The sequence below is a fragment of the Equus przewalskii genome, chromosome 20 (genome assembly GCF_037783145.1).
Source record: "Equus przewalskii isolate Varuska chromosome 20, EquPr2, whole genome shotgun sequence".
Lineage (NCBI taxonomy): Eukaryota > Metazoa > Chordata > Mammalia > Perissodactyla > Equidae > Equus > Equus przewalskii.
The window spans coordinates 3,718,182-3,736,755 of NC_091850.1; the positions used below are offsets into that span (position 1 = coordinate 3,718,182).

At 56.3% G+C, this 18,574-nt stretch overlaps 2 protein-coding genes across 2 annotated transcripts; both read right to left on the reverse strand.

The window, feature by feature from the left end:
* Positions 1–1,243: 1,243 nt before the first annotated feature.
* Positions 1,244–9,285, reverse strand: HAPLN4 (hyaluronan and proteoglycan link protein 4). Its single transcript, XM_008539272.2, has 5 exons — positions 9,153–9,285; positions 8,112–8,229; positions 7,453–7,815; positions 5,585–5,917; positions 1,244–5,203 (listed from the first exon to the last, which is right to left on the reverse strand). The coding sequence occupies exons 1-5, from the start codon at positions 9,153–9,155 to the stop codon at positions 4,812–4,814; spliced, it is 1,209 nt and encodes a 402-aa protein (XP_008537494.2). The 5' UTR covers positions 9,156–9,285; the 3' UTR covers positions 1,244–4,811.
* Positions 9,286–10,694: 1,409 nt separating this feature from the next.
* Positions 10,695–18,091, reverse strand: TM6SF2 (transmembrane 6 superfamily member 2). The gene is made up of 10 exons (XM_008539266.2): positions 17,787–18,091; positions 16,049–16,152; positions 15,497–15,594; positions 15,324–15,427; positions 14,838–14,920; positions 14,110–14,234; positions 13,823–13,924; positions 13,190–13,282; positions 12,386–12,505; positions 10,695–11,435 (listed from the first exon to the last, which is right to left on the reverse strand). Exons 1-10 carry the CDS (start codon positions 17,879–17,881, stop codon positions 11,229–11,231), a joined length of 1,131 nt encoding a protein of 376 aa, XP_008537488.2. The 5' UTR covers positions 17,882–18,091; the 3' UTR covers positions 10,695–11,228.
* Positions 18,092–18,574: the final 483 nt, after the last annotated feature.

An 18,574-nucleotide genomic window follows, 5' to 3' on the forward strand; every position in this document is an offset into this window, starting at 1 on the left:
AGCTAGGAGTCCATAGTAGCTGGAGTGGAGTGGTAGAGGTAGAGAATGGAGGGAGGTGAGATCAGAGAGGCAGAAGATGGACCACTGAGGGCCATATGGGCTATAGTGAGGAGTTTGGGCTTTATGCTAAAAGCAATAGTAGCAGCCAACACCACAAACAAGGTCAAAAGGCACATCCCAAGCCTGGAAACAATTTTTCAAATCAGAGATAAAGGACTTGTTGCCTTAATATACAAAGAGCTACTACAAATCAATAGGAAAAAGACTAATAATCCAATAACCAAATGGGCAAAGGGTATGAACAAAAAGTTCACAGAAAAGGAAATACAGATGGCTAAACTACAACATATGCTCGACAAAATAATACACATTTTTCAAGAACACCAAGATATACAAACAGGGGCATACAAATAAAAGGGAATAAACAAATAGATCTAACTAGAAGAGGGCCTTCCATAGATCAGTGATGACGATGTACCTGAACTGAGAATGATTTATGACTTACTCAAGCAGTTGCACCTAAGGTCAAAGTGGAGGATGTGCAGCTTCACACATAATAAGAGAATTGCAGGTGACAACCACGATGAGATATCACTTTTTACCTGTCAAGTGGGCTAAGGTAAAAAGTGATAACACACAATGCTGGTGAGGTGGTGCGGAAACAGGCAAGTACATCTACTATTGGTGGGGTATAAATTGGTTCCACCTCTAAGAAGAAGTGGAGATCACTATCAGAATGGCAAGTTTTGACCTCTTGATCAAACAACTCCTGATACCATCCTCCAGTTATACTTGCCCTTGTGTGAGATGATGTTGGTACTTATTATTCACAGCAAAATATGAGAAATGATCTAAATGTCCACGACTAGGAGACTGGCTACAAAAAATGATGGCGCATCCAAACAATGAATGCTCTGCCAACCCTCAAAAGAACGTGTGTGTGTGATCTTTTTATGCTGATAGAAACTATCTCAAAGATATATTATTAAGCAAAAGAAGAATTACTTTAAAAGTATACATGGCATGTGAACGTTCATAGCAGTGTTATTCACAATAGCCAAATGGTGGAAACAACCCAAATATCCATCAACTGATGAATGGATAAACAAAATGTGGTCTATATATATACCATGAAATATTATTCAGCCATAAAAAAGACTGAAGTCCTGATACACGCCGCAACACAGATGAACCTCAAAAACCTTATGCTGAGTGAAACAAGCAAGACACAAGAGGACACATATCATATGATCCCATTTATATGAAATACAAGAATAGGCAAATCCATAGAGCAGAAAGTAGATTAGCAGTTTCCAGGGCAAGGGAATGGGGAGGGAGGAACGTGGAGTTGTTGCTTAATGAGTACTGGGTTTTCTTTTGGGGTGATGAAAATGTCTTGGAACTAGAAAGAGATGATGGTTGCACAACACTGTGAATGTACTAAATGCCACTGAATTGAACATTTTACAATGTTTTCAATGGTGAATTTTATGTTACATGAATTTTACAATATAAGAAAGTGTATGTTGCACACTATCATTTGTGTAAAAATGGGGGAAAGAAATACATATGCATGTTTGCTTGAATGAACATAAAACATCTCTGGAAGGACATGTAAGAAACTTTGGATGTCTCTGGGAAGTGAACTGGGTGGTGGAAGACAGGAGCAATAGACATTTTCCTGAATCTCTGGATTCAGGGAGGGTTTTATCCAGGTTGCCATGGAACAGATGAATCCTTACAACCTCCACTCCAACAGCACAGCGACCCCAGCAGAAGGAAGGTTCCCTCAGCATGTGGGTCCACCAAAATCCCAGGGACTGAGTCTCATTGGTCTGCATGGGTCCATGTCTACTCCTGGGCCAATCAGGGTTGCCCAGGGAGATGAGTCCCAGCACTCATTGGCTGAGCTTGAAAGGAGTGGAGTCAGCTCCTCCTGACTCTCATAGAAGGAGAAGAGAAAGTTACACACTGATGGGAAAACCAGGTGGCTGGAACCCATGGAAGAAAGGATGCCAGCAGGGAAAAGATGGGATGAAAGAAATCCTATGCACTCATCTCTGGAAACATGCCCCTTACCATTCCCCTTTTCAAGGAAGCTAAGGCCCAACTGAAGCCCCTGCTTCAGATGAGTGATTTCAGTCTGTCACAGCTGATATTGAAGGATGAGCAATGAAATCGACCATCCCACTTCTACATCCTAATCAGACTTTTACACATTTTTCTTGTCTCCCTTTGTTTGTATCCCAGAAACTTTCAATGCTCCTCAGCCCACACTCCTCCCACCCCTACTCCCAGTGAAATGTTGCAACTTCTCTGCCTTCCTGGTGCAGGACTCACCTTCTAGTTTCACACACTTCATGCCCGGGGGGATTGAGAGGAACCACTGGATTTGTCAGTTACCCCATCAGGACAAGGCTGAGAAGGACAGGCTGAGACCCACAGGTGGGTGAGTGGGGACAACTCAAGGGAGAGAGTGAGGGCAAGATGGGGGAAGGGAGAGAAGAGAGAGATTTGGGGGGGGGGGTGTAGTCAGGAGAAATGAGGGGAGACTTCACATCTGGATCATTACCAAGCACTCCCAGCTGGGAAACATTTTGTTCACCAAAATGCATTTATGAAGTAATTACCCACTGGCTGCCTCATTTACTCATTCATCAAAAAAAAAAAAAAAACAAAAACCCCAACAAAGATTTATTGAGCCTCTGTTATATACTTTGCAGTCACTGGGACCTCAGAACAGCCCTGGTGCAGAGGAGGAAACAGCTCAGGGGTTTTGTCACCTGGTTACAGAGGCAGGATTCGAACTTAAGCACATCTGGTTCCAAAACTCACAGAAGGGTTTCCTTGAGGTGGAAGTGACCATAAGGAGGGCTTCGGAGGGACCCCGGTGTTATCCAGGCAAGACCTCAGAGCTGGGGTCTCCCACGGTTGGGGTGGCCTTGTTCATGGACTGTCTCCCCAGGTGGCTCTCAACAATGAGGAATTTGACTGGGTCCTGACTCCTTAGCACAAATTGCCCCTTAGAACCTAGAGCTCAGGGTGGATTTTGAGATTTAAGGATGTTCCATCTTTCCTGGATCTCTAAGGAGGGATGTGTGTGTGCCTGTGTGCGTGTGGCGGGGGGGAGAGGGGTGTTAGGGAAAGAGAGAGGAGCTCGGTGAGAATGGGTATGTGGTCTCAGAGAGGAAAAGGGGAACTCAGTGCTTGCCCAGCTCAAAGGACCAGAGCATGCCAGTGCCTCAGTTTGCTCGTCTGTACAGCGGCAATGAAAACCCCTGGGTGTTGCAAGGGTGTCTCATGCACTGCTGCTGTCTGCGGTATAGTGAGTGCACAAACGGAGGATGTCCAGCAGCTCCAAAAGTCCAGCTGTGTCTGGGGATGCTGCCTTTGGCTGGGCCCATCTGGTGAAGGGGCAGCCATTAAGCCCTGATGGGGCGCAGTTCCAGCCCATGGTGAGAAGTTCCTGAAAGCTAGGAAGTCAGTTGTCATGGGGACAACGTTGACAGTCTCTATGGTGACAACTTGGTGGGACAAAGGAAAGCCTAGGGGACAGGTGTTCTGTTACCTCAGATACCAGAGTTTTGTTTCCATGGCAACAGCTATGGGGTCCAGGCTGCCTGGGGGTGGAGCTTGCAGGGTAGCAAGGAGCTGGGGAACAGGGCAGCCTGTTTCCATGGTGAGAGCTGGAGAACTGAATGTTGGGTCTCTCTCTGGATAGTTGGGGGGGAGGGTGGTTCCCCTGGCTGTTGGTCAGGATGGGGACGGCAAGAAGTGAAATTGTAGGTCTCTGGGGTGCAGGCGGTGAGATGTGAAATGTGTGGTATCCATGGTTACAGCTGAGGAGGGAGGCACCACCTCCACGGGTGTGACTGATGAGGGAAGGGCTGTGTGACTCTAGATGGCAGGTAGAAGCTGGGCTGGTCACCTTCGTAACAATGGCAAGAGGGGTGGCTTGTCCATAGCAAGTGACATGGATTTTATGGGTCCCTGGGCCCAAGGGGATGGTCTCTTTGGTGACAGCCAGGAAAGGGGCCATCAGGTGGGGGTGGATTTGCTCCCTTCAGAGAGATACCTGAGGGGTGGGGCGTGGCCGCCAGTCATGCAGGCCAGATGGGGGCGTGTCAGTCTGTTTTCAGGTGACAGACAAGGGTGGTCTCCCCTGGAACTGGAAGAGTGGGGCTGTTACTCAGGAAACTTCGGGGGACTCACGACGACGGGGGAAGAATGGGAGTACCCAACGTACAGTCACCGTAAGGGAGAGGACAGGGGCTCACAGCCTCCATGTGACCACGGAGGCATGGTCACCTGGCGAAGTCTGAGGTTTCCGGTTTCTCTACAGGCGATGGGGAGGAGGATCCAGTGTCCAGGTGACTGTTAGGGGAACTGTCTTCAGTCTCCAGGGAGATGCAGAGGGCTTGTGGCCAGTCTCCAGATAACCCCGGGGGTCCAGCCTCCAGGAGACCTCAGGAGTGGTTCCATCTGTTTCCAGGTGACCTTACGAGGCCTGGCAGATCTTCAAGGGACCTCAAGGGTCTCTTGGCCTCCAGGGGTGTGTCGAGGGAGGAGGGGAAATCCACTGTCTAGGAGAGGTGGGGCTTGGTCAGTTTCCAGGGGACTTGTCTCCCAGGACTGGCTAGTCTCTGGGGACCTCAGGGGGTGTGGCCAGTGTTCAAGGCCCTCAGGAGGCACCGCAAGGGGCGTGGCCAATCTCCAGGGGCGGAGTCCGTCTCCAGGGGACGGCAAAGCATTTGGCAAGCCGCCGAGCGCCCGCCCCAGCGGTCCGCACCCCAGCCATCTGCGCCCGGGGCCTAGACGCGCAGCGGGGTCCAGGCGGCGGGATCGCGCGCGCCTCCAGCCCAGCCACCGCCTCCGGCCCAGCCCCAGCCCCAGCCCCCGGGTGCAGGGTCCGGCGCGCCGGGAGCCCGGTAGCAGTAGACGCCGAAGAGGCGGCGCGTGGCGTCCGGAAAGCCGAGGCTGCGTACGCCTGGCCGGCGGCCGCCACAGCGCGCGCGCGGATTCACGATGGGGTAGCGCGCGCTCCCGTCGGCCAGCCAGCCCGCGGTGCAGCGGTCCAGCAGCTGCAGCTTCCACGCGGCGAACAGCTGCCCCACCTTGGCTACGGCCGCGCCGCGCGCAGCGCACGCGCGCGCTGCTCCTGAAAAGGGCACTGGCCGCAGCGGCTTCAGGAAGAACACGCGCCCTGCGAGGGGGTGGGAGAGTGGTTAGGGCCGCTACCCGGACCCCGCCTCGGGATTCAGGACGCCCTCCACCGCCTGCAGCCCAGGACCCCAGCCTCAGGATTCAAGAACACCCCTTCCCCTGCGGCCTGGGACCTCAGCCTCGGCCAGGGCAGTGTTGGTGCCAGGCGATGCCTGATTGCTACGCCGTGGCTGTCCTGGGGGAGGGATCTCCTGGTCCAGACCCCGGAGGGCCGGTGTGAGGAGGAAGGGCAGAAGAGAGATAATTGTGGGGTGGAGGGTGGGAAAGGGAGACTGAGAAGTAGCGGGACCCAGGAGAGGCCAGTCTGGGGGCAGGGCCTCATGGCCGGGGCCCGGGCTTGCAGTAGGCGGGGCCTACGCACCCGGGAGGTTGGAGGTGAAGCAGAAGGCGTCGTAGCGTTCCTCGGCATTATGGCGGTAGCCGTAGTTGCGCACGCCCCCGGAGGCGCCACCGCCGGCCCCGGCGCTCCCGGCCCCGCCCAGGCCGCCGCAGGGCTCCCGGGGCTGGCTCACCGGGTACTGCACCGAGCCGTCGCGCAGCCAGCCCGCGTTGCACCAGTCCAGGCCGTCGCGCCAGGCCGCGTGCAGCTGCTCGGCCGATGCCAGGATGCCGTCCTGCTCAGCGCATGCGCGCTGCGCCTCCATGAAGGTCAGCTTGTAGCGGCCTCCACGGGGGTGGTAAGGGAAGACCACACCTGGGAGGACACACGGGCGTCAGATCCGGCCCCCCAGCTCGCTACCCCCCGACCTGACATCTGGGGTGCTGTGTGAACTCTTCATCTTAGACCTTCCAGTCCTCATGGCCCCCTTTGTCTTAAGCTTGGGATTCACTTGACCCTCCTCCTTAACGTACTTAATCATGTCCACTGCCTTTCCCTTTGCTTATGTTCTCTCCACCTATTGAACTCCTATTCATCCTTCAAAACGCAGCTCCCACAACCCTCCTCCATTCAGTCCAATGTGCTTCTGAGATTCTCCCAGCACTAGGACCTTCCATCTTGTTAAGCCTTGAGTCCATGGAGCTGGGAATGTGTATGTCCAGTGCTGACTCCCCAACACTGGAAGCCCCTGAAATGTTGACCCTGGGGAAGGATCCCTTTGATCCTCAGCATTGTCCAGAACAATTGGTTTCCCTTCCACCTTCAGTTCTTACAAATTGTCCCTCATCGGACTCACAGTCAACTCTGCTCACAAGGGTTCTGTGTATCTGTGCTGGAAGGGCAGACCTTGGGGGTGAGTTGGGTACTCTCAGCAGATGAAGGAAGGAGCCGAAGAGGGCCAGAGAGAAGACCTGGAGCCTGACAGATAAGAGTTTGAGTCCTGGCTCTGCCACTCACTAGCATGTGCCCTGAGTAAGGCTGTCACCTCTCTGAGCCAGTTGCTCATCTGCTCGTAATAGTGTCTCTTTCAGGGTTTTTGGGAAAATTAAATGAGAGACTGCAGAGAGCTCTTCAAGCACCGGCACATAGAAAACGCCCAATAAAGGAGAGCTGCTGCTGCTGCTATTGTTGCTATTTGCTATTGTTTGGAAGTTCAGCAAGTGAGGACTCTGAAATCTTTCCTAGCATCTTCTAAGGTGGACTGAGGAAGCAAACTAAGTGGGAGAGAATTCTTCATAGAAAGCCCACCTCCCAGCTCCACGGTCAGCCAATCAGAGCATCCCATCTCCTAGCCACAGTGATTGGCTCGTGGGTGGGCATGTGACTCAAGCTGGGCCTATGAGGGACAACTCTGGGACTCTGGCTAGCACTAGGAAATCAGTTGCTAAGCTGGGAGGATGGAAGCCTGGCCCTACTTTTCTGTTCCTTCAGGGGAAAGCTGCCGGAGGAAAGCGCATCCAGGGTAGCAGAGCTGAGGGAGGGATTCCTGACATAGAGTGAGTGCCTGGATCCCACCTACCCCTGGATTTTCCAACGTCCTCACTACTGACATTTTGGACTGGATCATTCTTTGCTGTTGGGGACAACATTCTTTGCTGTGTGTTGTAGGATGTTTTGCAGCATCCCTGGCCTCTACCCACTAGATGCCACCAGCAACCTCCTTCTAGACGATGCCAATGTCCCTGGCGAGCAAAATCACCCCACATCAGAACCATTACCCTACACCTGCCTCCCCCCCCCCACATCCTCTAAATTCCTTCAGGCCAACTTGATTTGGTTTCTGTCCCGTGCAATACTCTCCCTCTCTCCTCCCTTAGAAACGCGTGGCATCCTGCTCACGAGCTGGTTACCTTCCAGGTCGAGCTTGACCATACCAGTGTCATCCTCCAGCTCATTGGTGACCTCGCACTCATAGCGCCCATAATCCTGCAGTGTGACGTTTCGGAGAACCAGAGAGGCGTCCCCGGGCCCGTCGCCCTGCAGCTCTGCCCGCCCGCGGTAGCTGCCAAACGCCCGGTGCTGGGGGCCCAGTGCCACGAAGACATCAGCAAAGGCCAGTGGGTCCACCACCTTGGTCCACTTGAGGCGGACACCGTCGTGGCCGTGGGCCGCTGCCTCGTAGTGGTAACGGCATGGCAAGACGATGGTGCCACCTCGATGGCTGACCACCTGCCCCGGCGCTGTCTGCACCACCACCGAGCCCGACTCGCCCTCTGCGGGCGACCAAATAGGGTTCAGAAGAGGTCCTGGGGGTGGGGCTGGGGACCCTAGGGAGGGGGACCCTGAGGAGGGGATGTAGGAAGAAGACTCGGGTGGGGGTCAGGAAATCAGCTGGATAAAGGAGTTTAGGGAGGGAACTGGGGAGGGGCAGGGGACTCAGAGGGGGAGGAGCTGTGGGGGACTGTGGCCGTGAGGAACGCCCAGCGCCCTCCCCCCTCCATGCACCCAGGCGATCACACTTGGCCACGGCTCCTGCGGGGCAAGACCCGCTTCAGCGTCCCTGACTCACCAAGCACGTGCACGACCTTCTTCCGGCCGCGCTGCGCCCCCGCGGGGGCCGTGAGCAGCAGGACTCCCCAGGCCGCGGCCCAGAGCGCGCCGGGACCGAGGGCCGCCCGAGCACACACCTGGGGGCAGCGGGGGGCTCAGTCCAGCCTCCTGGCCTTTGCCTGTCAGAGGACCAGCCCCCTGGCCTTCCTTCCCCGCGGCGAGGACTTCTCACCTGCCGAGGCTCCCAGCCGGGCCAGGACCCCAGAGGACTCCCCCAAGGAGAAGGCTGGCAGGCCCACCCTCAACCCTCCCAGGATCTCTCACCCTCGCTCCTGCGCAAAGCCCACGCCTCAGACTCACCCTCCCTTAGTCCTGCGCGGGCAACCCGCCTGACCCCCTAACCCCAACGTTGAAGGCTTGGAGTCCCGCCCCTTCTTTCTCCGGCCCAGACCCGGGACTGGGGGCGCTGGGGAGGAGCTGGAGCAGCGACAGCGGCAAGGTTATCCGTGCGCCAGGAGACTGCAGCAAACCGAGCGGGGGCGGGGTGGGGGGGGGGGGCGAGGGAATGGGAGAGACAGGGGGAGGGAGAGATAGAGGGCGAGAACAGGGAAAAAGAGAAAGGCAGGGAGAGATGGAGACAGCAGGGAGAGACAGAACAGAGAGAACCAGATGGAAAGAAGAGGAAGGAAAGACGGAGCGAAAGAGATGCAGAGGGGGACAGAGATGCAGAAGGACAGAGCCTGGAAGGGAGAGAGAGAGCAAGAGGGAAAGAGACACAGAGAAGGAAACACGGGAGTAGGGAGAGACAGAGAGACTCAGAGAAAGGGAGAGAAAAGGAACCAGGAAAAAAAAAAAAGGGAGAGAGAAGTCGGGAGAGACGGAGAGGGAGGAGAGGCAGAGAGTTCGAGAAAGAGGTATAAGAGGATGAGAAGGGATGGGAAAGATCGAGACGGGGAGGGAGACTGAGGAGAGAAACACCAAGGGACCTGGATTCAGAGACACAGAGAGACAGAATCCCAGAGACGGACCTATAGGGACCCGCGCCCGCCGCCGCACTCACCATCTTGCGGGTGCGGCCCCCACCGAGCGGCCCCTTCGCGCCGAGACTGCGCTCCCCCGCACACCCAAGGAAGGACTGGGCAGGTCCCTGCGGGCGGCGCAATCCCGGCGTCTGCCTGCAAGGGGAGGAGGGAAGCGGCGGGGGGGGTGGGGGGGGGCCGTTAAAGGGAAAGCGGCGGCAAGCGCTACACGGAAAGGAAACCTGGGTGCGGGCGGCGGACAAAGGACCTCGCTCGACAGTGAGTGCAGAACCAGGTCCCTGCTGGCTGGACTTGGGCCCGCGGAGGTACTCTCTGGGCCTCGGTTTAACCGTCTTTAAAATGGAGGAGGGGGCCTGATGGAGTCTTCCAACTTGGACGCCCGGCGTAGGCAGGGGGCTGAATAACCTGGGAAAGGAGCTTGGCCTGCAGATCTGTTTTCCTGTTTGTCACTGGGTGACAACGCGGGGTCCTGGGCTCTGGCACCCAAAAGGTGCTCACGCTGCAGGATGGGGGCCCCACAACAGTCACACACTCTGCAGAGGGGACACACAGCAACAGGGCCAAATCGGACTCTGCCCCTCACTGGCTGTGGGCAGTTGGAAGAGATGCTTGGTCTCTCTAAGCCTCAGTTTCCACTTCTGGGCTATGGACTGCTGGTTCTTTGGTGAAGATCCAATGGCCATGGGGTCGGCCCCGTGGCCAAGTGGTTAAGTTTGCGTGCTCTGGTTCAGCGGCCCAGGGTTTCCCGGGTTTGGATCCCGGGAGTGGACATGGCCTCATCAGGCCATGCTGAGGCAGCATCCCACATAGCACAACCAGAAGGACCTACAACTAGAATATACAACTATGTGGGGCCAGCCCCATGGCACAGTGGTTAAGTTCAGCACATTCCACTTAGGCGGCCGGGGTCTCCGGGTTCAGATCCCGGGTGCAGACCTACACGACTTGTCAGCCATGCTGTAGCAGCGCACCACATATAAAGTGGAGGAAGTATGGCACAGATGTTAGCTCAGGGCTAGTCTTCCTCAGCAGTAAAAAAGAATATACAACTATGTACTGGGGGCTTTGGGGAGAAAAAGAAAAAAAAAAAAGAAGATTGGCAACAGATGTTAGCTCAGGTGCCAATCTTTAAAAAAAAAAAAGATCCAATGGCCAGACTACAATAGGTGCCTAATAAGCGTTGCTAGAGTGTTACTAGAGGTGGGGAGCAGGGGAGTCTGATCAAGCCCTTGACCCACTCTGCGACCCAGTCACCCCTGAGCCTGGCCCTTCGCTCAAGTTCAAAAATGGAATCAGGAAACAATGAGCCCTTCCCCTGACCCTCTGGCTGCCCCTTCACCCTCAGTTTTTCCAAAATATGAGCCAACTAGACAGCAGAGGCAAGGTTCTGGGCTCTGTGGTAGAACTAGCTGGGCTGAGACTTGGTCCCTAGCTCAGCCAGGACCTTCAACTCCTGCAGCTCAGTTTCCCCATCTGGAATACGGGTTGAGATCCAGCATGCAGCACCCAAGGTTAGCCCCTGGCATGGTATGCAGTGGGTGGTTAATAACTGTGCCACACTATTAGTTATTATAATTTATTGACAGAGCTTGGATTTCAAAGTGACCTCAGGCAGGTCTCTGGTCCTCTCTGAGCCTCAGTTTTCCCCATCTGGGAGATGGAGCCGTGCACACCAACCAAAGGCAGACTTCTGCTGTCCGGCACCTCCAGCTCCTGTTGGGCATGCTGGCAGTGATAGGTAGGCCCTCATGGGGTCAGAGAAGCAGGTCCCTCGTCCCTACATCCTGAAACTCTCAGGCAGCAATATTTTGGGCATCAAGAGGGTTTTTACTAAAAGCATCCATGGCGGGGGATGATGGGTAAATTCTGGGAAAGAGTAGAAGAATCCATGTGGGATTGATGTACCCTGACAGTTCAGCGTGGCTGTGGCCCTCTGTGCTTGGGTCTCCCATCCCACCCACAGGCCTGAAACCACCATAGCCAGGACCAAAGACACCCAGAGACATACCTCCTGCCTCTAAAAAACCCAACCCACCCTTCCTGGGGCAGGGCCTGCTAAGCATGTACACGGAGTCCTGGGGAGTCCCACGGCCCCCTCAGTGCTGCTTCTTATGGTGGGCTGGGGGGCCGGGGGGTGGGCGCAGGAAGAAGGCAGGCCACCGCAGGCAGCGATAGGCCAGCAGGTGGGGGCCCAGCGCATACAGCAGGTTGCACACGAAGAAGCAGGCCCAGGTGTCATCAGGTACACGGTAGGTGAAGGGCGTGCGCAGGTGCATGGAGGCACCCATGTGTGAGAACTGTGCCTAGTGGCCATACAGGGAGGATGGGTGTCAGGAGCCAGAAGAGAACAAGTCCTAGCATCACTGACATGCCACCCCGGGGAGCCCTGAGCGTCCCTGTCTTTGTTTCGCTGGCTCTGCTGACCTGTCTCCCCTCTCCAGTTCATCTGTCTGTCTCTAAATATCCCTGTCCCCACATGTCCTGTCTTTGTCCATCTGTCTGTGAGCCTCTCCCCAGCTGCCTGACAAGGACCATCTTCAATCCGTCTGCTGGGCCCTGTACCCAATCTCTCTGACCTGGGTCCACCTCCTCCTCCTGCTCTTGCCCGCCCCAGGTAGATGCCCGTGACACAAAAACCTGTGGAGTCTACCTCATAGATGTCCTCCAGGTCCCCACTGTACTGGCCTGGGCCCAGGCTTTATCACTTCCCATCAGGAATCCAGAAACAGGACCCCAGCTCTGATGGGGCCTTCCACTGCTCAAACACTTCCCACAGCTCCCCATCATTCTCAGCACAAGCTCCCAAGCTCAGAGTTCAAAGCTCTCAGCATCTAGCTACCAATTTCTCTTGCCTCTGCCTTTAGCCATATTACAGTTCTGCTAAGTCATTGTCCCTGTCTGTGCCTTTCCTCATGCTGTTCCCATTCCTGGAATGCCCTTCCCTGCTGGGAGAACTCATACCCATACGTCAAAGCCCACCTCTATGCTACCTCTTCTGGGAAACCTTCTCCCTCTGGAATTCCTCTCAGCCCCTATCCCTTTCTCTCTCCAGTTCTGATCCCAAGAGGTTGGAGGTGTCTGTGTCTAGCACTTTCTCTCTCAGATTAGAGAATCCTGGGATACTGAGCTGTGGCTGGGGCCTCTGAGGGGCCCAGCATCACCTTGCCTAGGGGGTGAGCACAAAAGCAACTGATGGGCAGGTAGAAACTTTCTTCCCTAAGCACCTGCCCACCCCACCCCCACCCCACCTCACCTGGCCAATGGCTCCAGCAAACACTAAAGCCCAGTCAGGCAGCCAGGAGCAGCCGGGAAAGATGAGGGCATAGGCAGCCAGGCCATGGAAAGGCAGCACGTAGAACATGTTCACTAGCATCTGGTGGGCACAGAGCCAATGAGTGAGCAGCTGTCCCAGCCAGGTTTCCAGAGACCCCTGAAATGGGGGCCTCAGGAAGGATCTGGCCAACCTCATACCCCACCCAGGATGGAGGCTCTCTGCACATCCCAACCCTGTGCAAATTGTTCCTCTCTTTCCCTTGGGTATCCTCCCACATACACATACATACACTGAGCCCACTCACCTTACTCCTGAAGTGGCATGTGACCCTTTCCTGGCCAATCAGAACACCCCAGCCCCCTGGCCATAATCATCAGCTCAATGGTCAGATGATAATGGGCATGTGATTCAAAGTGGGCCAATGAGAGCCTGCCTGAGACTTGTGCTTAAGCTCTAGGGAAATAAGGGCTCATATTGCTCTGTGGTGGCTAAGTAGGGTAGACGGAGGCTTGGAGCTGCTCAAGGCTGCCTCTGCCATCCCACAAAGGGACTACCTGGGAGTGGAGCCCATACAAAGAAAGCAGAGCCCAGAGACAGAGCTATCTTTGATCTCCTGGATCCAGCCATACCTGAAGGTCATATCTGTGCTTTTTAGGTAGGACAATAAATTCCATTTGTGTTTCTGCCAGTCTGACTTGTGTTTCTGGCACCTGCTTCAAAGAGGCCCAGTGGATCCCCACCTGTGGCAGGACTGTGACCCTCTCCTCCCACCCGCCCTCTCACCTGCACCTTTGGATAGGCCACAGGGTCCCGCAGGTATGGCTCATACTGATAAATGTAGACAAAGCAGGCATCTGTGGGGCAGTCAAGAACCACCTGGGGTAGACAGACGAACCAACAACTGACAGACCTCACCTCAAACATCCCTCCTACAAGAAGTCTCCACCCTCCCACCCCTTGGTCGGGCCCCCCCCAACCCTGGTTCTCTCCCTCTGGCTGGGAAACCACAGATATCTTTGCTCCCCCTGGATACACTTTGGGGTTCCTCCTGCTCAGCCATCCCCACATCCTGGGCTGCCTTCTCTGCTCGACCTCCCAAGACCTTCCTATGAAGCTTTCACTCTGCCCCATGGATCCGCCTTAAAACCCCCTTCCTGTGTCAAGAGCATTCTGGACCAAATCCCTGGGGTCAGGAGCCTAGCAGCTTAGGGAGGAAAGGGGGACATGGGAAGAAGGCTACAGGGAATGGAGTTTTGCATGGAAGACTCAGGTGAGACTCGATGAAGAACTTCTGTGGATGATCAGACAGGACAGCAGTGGCCTTTTTTCACTTGGTAAAGGAACATGTGTGGGAGGGGTGGGCTGGGGAGCAGGGCTGGAGGTGGGCGAAGTGTAGGCTGGCCAGCACAGACTCACCAGGCCCCGGAAGAGGGTAAAGAACCCAGCAAGAGTGAGGTAGATGATGAGGGCCAGGTCAACTGGGCGCTGTAGGAGGCCCTTTCTTTGTTCCTCCTGCACCTGCACATGGGGAAGCACCAGCATGAGAAGTCTGGTATCCAACAGGCACTCAATAAAGGCCCATCCCTTCTTTCCTAATGACCAAGGAGATCATTCCCAAGAGACAATGTTTTTGACCAGAGACAACTCAAATGGGGGACATTCTGGCATGTTGGCATGAGGCCTGCTAGGGGCAAGGCACTCACCACATTGGGGGTGCAGCAGGTTGGTGCCTGGGACTGGCTGAAGACCCTCACACCAGCCCAGCATGGGACCAGCACATAGGGGATGGCAAGGAAGAAGGCGGGCCTAATCTCTGAGCTGTATTTGCCTGTCATGGTAGGAAAGAGGGCGTGTCACTCAGCGAGGATCTCCCAGGCCTGGCCAGACCTGTTAGCTGTAAGTCTTGATTCTTAAATGCCATCCTTGCAGATGCTCTAACATCTCTGACGCCCCATTGCCCATAAGATGATGTCCATGCTCCTCAGCCTGGCCTGCCTCAGTTTACCTTCCAGATATGGGTACACTTCAGCTGTTCTTTGTTCCCCCTGGATATACCTTGGGGTTCCTCCTGTTCAGTCATCCCCACATCCTGGGCTGCCTTCTCTGCCTGACTTCCCCAGACCTTCCAGTGAAGCTTTCACTCTGCCCCATGGATCTGCCTTAAAATCCCCTTCCTGTGTCAAGAGCATTCTGGGCTAAATCTCTGGGGTTAGGAGCCCTGCAGCCTAGGGAGGAAGGGGGGACACGCTTCCACCCAAGAGGAAATGGGGAAGGCGGGGGCAGGCTGCTGGCTGAGGTTGTGCATAGACAGGCATGGGGGGGAGGCCCTCTACAGGCACTGGGGAGGGGATGGAGGACCCAGTGGGGACCTCCAGGTGCAGAGCAGTGACCCAGTCTGCGGGGATGGGATTCCTCAAAGCTGAGTCTTTACCAAGGATGTTTCCTGGGAGGAACACCAGGACGCTCATGACGAAGGATCCCAACCAGTAGAGTCCAAGGTTCCGGTACCTCTTCCTGGGTGATGGATGGAGAGGTGACCAGTAGACACCCGTCCCCTGATCTCAGAGCCCCAGCCAGGGCTCAGGGACCACCCTGGGCTCCTCAGCTCTGGGTCCCTCCAAGATTTGCCCAGGACAGAAGGGACAACAGGTAGTTGAATGAGGGAAGGAACAGTCACATCCTCTATCCAAGGACAGAAGTGTCTGCCCAGGCACCAGGTGGTACAAGAGAAGAGAGCCGACCGTCACTTACACCTGCAACATTCCCCACACCCTTCTCCTGCCACCCCTGGCTAGAGCCCTGGAGAGCCCTCCTGATTTCCCCTACAGACACTTCTGCCTCCACCCTGGCCTGGACCCCACCTGAGGACTTCACCTCCTTCCCAGGGTCTAGGCGCGAGCCCACCCACCCCGCACACCTTCTGCGGATGGCGCCGGCCATGGCCAGGTAGAGGAGGTAGTGAACAGTGCCGTCCCAATAGCAGATGAAGACTCCATGCGCGGTCCGCAGGTACGGATCGCCCTGCGAGGGCAGGCCCAGGGCTCAGACTGGCAGCGGGGCAGGGGGAATCCCAGGCCGCCCGCTACGTACCTCCTTGGTGTAGAACTCCATGAAGCCCACCGCATAGCCATCTTCCTGGAGAGCGATAAGGAGGTCTACCACCGAGGTGAAGGCGAAGACAGCGAATACTATGGGGAGAGTGGGCGTGGCACGGCCCGGGTTGGGCGGGGCCTGAGGCTGCGCTCAAGGACCCAGATTCCAAGCAAAGACTGCGCCCAACTGCTCCCAGTCCCCACTCCGTAGGTCACATGACCCACAGCCCAGCCTCATGGGGAGGCACAGTCCCTGCCTTTGGGGGTTCCCAGGTTGGGAGAGGCACTGTCCCTGCCGTCAAGGAGATTCCAGAGTGATGGGGAGGCACGGTCTTCAGGGGCTTCTGGTCTGATGGGAAGACACAGTTCCGGCTCTCAGGAGCCACAAAGTCTGAAAGGGGAGGCCCTCTGAGGTTCCCCAGTCAATGCGGGTTCTCCAATGTCTTTGAGGTTCTCCAGTCTGATGGGAGCCCCTTCAAGGGCCCTCAGTCTGATGGAGGAGGCCCTTGCTCACACGGTTCTCTTCCATAGGACCCTCCCACTGACTCACCAGCATAAAGCGGGTCGTAGTAGATCTCACCGCGGGACAGGCTGTAGATAGCCACAAATAGCAGACCCAGGATCAGGGCGCTCATCAACACCACCCCCAGGGGGCTGTGGAGGAGAAAACCAAGTCAGGGACGCCGGGCCCAGTGCTAAGGCCCCACTCCACCCTGGTGAGGGCAAGAGCAGCCTCTGGGAAGCTCCAGGTGTCAAGGCTGAAGTGTCTGTCTGTCCAGGAATGCCATTCCCTGAAACTGCCCTTTCCCATCACCAGGCTCTTGCCCCAGCTGTTTCCCTCTCCTGAAAACTCCTTCCAGAAGTCTCTTTACCATTTGGTAAACTCCTACTCATCCTTCAAGAGCCGTCTTTCATGGCTCCTCCTCCAGGAAGCCCTCCCTGACTCCTCAAAAAGAATCATTGCCTGACTTGGGCCAGGTACAAAGGGGGCATCTGTCAACACCTTCTGAGTGTATGATTTATCCTATCATTTGCTGGAATATGTTTGACTCAATTTGCTCAGTCAGTGGTTCAACAACGTGGATCCCCTCTGTGGCCAGATCCAGCTCTCACGCCTGCCAGAGGGTCTCCAGTGCTTGGCTCTGTACACCTCACTATCTGAAGCTCCCGACTCCTCTGGGCTAAAGTCCAAATGCCTCCATCAACTCCACCCCACCTCTGCCCTGATCTGTCCTCACCAACCTGATAAGGCAGGTCACCCAGTTGTACAGATAATAGAAGCCAGGTCTCTGGGCAGCCCCCAACAGGTGGGTGAACCAAGGCCCAGAGAGGGCAGGAGACCTATCCAGGGTCACACACTCTCACCTACACTCTCTCCAGGCTCCTACCTTGTGAACCCCTCTGATCCCCAGGATCCCCATCCTGCCCCCTCTGACCAACAATGACAATTATAATAACCAGATGAGACTGCACCAGAGTCTCTGCACACAAGTCGTAATCCTTAACCATAACTATGGGATGAGATCTAGGACTATGTTCATTACACAATCAAGAAACTGAGGCTCCCAGAGGCAACCTGGCTCACCCAGGGCCCACAGGGACAGAGCCAGGAATTTGTCCCTAAGGAGCCAACCCCACAGTCAAGACTCCCTCTACTCCATGTCTTAGATTGAGCTGGGTTTGGAAGTGTGAGGAGCTTGCAGATGCCTGGTACACATTGGCTGGATCCACAGGGCTGGGGTTTCGGGTTAGGAGTCAGGGACAGGGGAGGTGGCAGAATATAGGGGAAACTGAGGCTGGGACAGGCTGTGCCAGCCCTTAAATGAAGAAAGTCTCAGACCTGAGACAGGTAATGGAGGGACCGTCTGGAAGGGGCGGTGGAGCAGAGCATATGTGTGGCAAGAGCCAGGTCACTGGAACCTTGTCTGGGGCAATACTTTGACCCTTGGCGACTTTGGAGCCGGTGCTGGGCACATCCCTGGGAAAACCCCAGAAACCCTCCAAACCCTGCCCTGTGGGGGGCTCTGCTTCTCAACTTCCCTTCTCCCCAGGCCTCAAACGTGCCACGAGCGCCCTCACTCCCACCACACAGCATCCTGGCCCGCGGGAAGGGGACTTCCGGGTGAGGGGGTTTCCTCTAGCTCAGCCTCCACCTTCTGGGGCCAGAGGCGCGCGGGGTCGCAGGGTTCGAGAGAGCCAGGCCCGCCGCCCGCGCATCCTCCCTCCCCGCCCCCACGGCCCGGCCCCGCCGCCCCCCAGGAGGCCGCCCTCGCCCTCCCGGCACGCACTGCGAGAGCGCCGAGACGTGGTTGAGCGCGTAGGACACCGGGAGGGCGCCGAGCGACAGAGCCGCAATCTTGCCGGCCAGCGGCGGGATGTCCATGGTGGCGGAGCCCGGACCACGGCTCAGCGTCGGCGCGGCCTCTAGGGCTCTCAGCAACTCCGCGGCGGCGCTCTAGGCGGGGGGGTTGCCAGGGACCCAGCCTGGCCCGGCCCCGCCCCGCGCAAAGGTCGCCCCCCGCTGCGCCCTGGTCCGGTCGCCGCAGCCGTGACCTCCCTGAGCGCTCCCGCGGAGCCTCCGAGGCCCCTCCCCCTCTACACCCTCGTCCGGCTCAGCGCGGTCCACACTGGCCTGGCCGTTTCTGCGGCCCAGGCTCAGTTTCCCTCTTATTGAAGGCTAGAAGACGACGCCTCGGGATGCTTCTGCTCTGAGGCCCGGGGCTGCGTCCTAGAGACCCCGGGCCAGCAACCTCATTCTAAGGGAATTCGTTCTCCAGGCCTCGTTTTGCACTTCTGCTTTCTTCATCCTAAGGCGCCAGCGTCCCAACCTTGACCCCGAAGGGGACCCTTTTTAACTCCCCACACCTCTTCCCCCCAGGATCAAGTGGTCATTATCCGTGTGCGCTGATGGAGGAACCTGACCTAGTTGGGTGCAAGTCCTCTTCAGTGCCCTTGGATTTGAGATTTCATGCCTGGCCCCAAACTGAAACACGTGTCTGCGTGTGAAGCTTTGACTGGTTCTGGGGCCATCTCAAGGCAGGTACCCATAGTCCTGGGTTGAGGGTCCCTTAGAGGC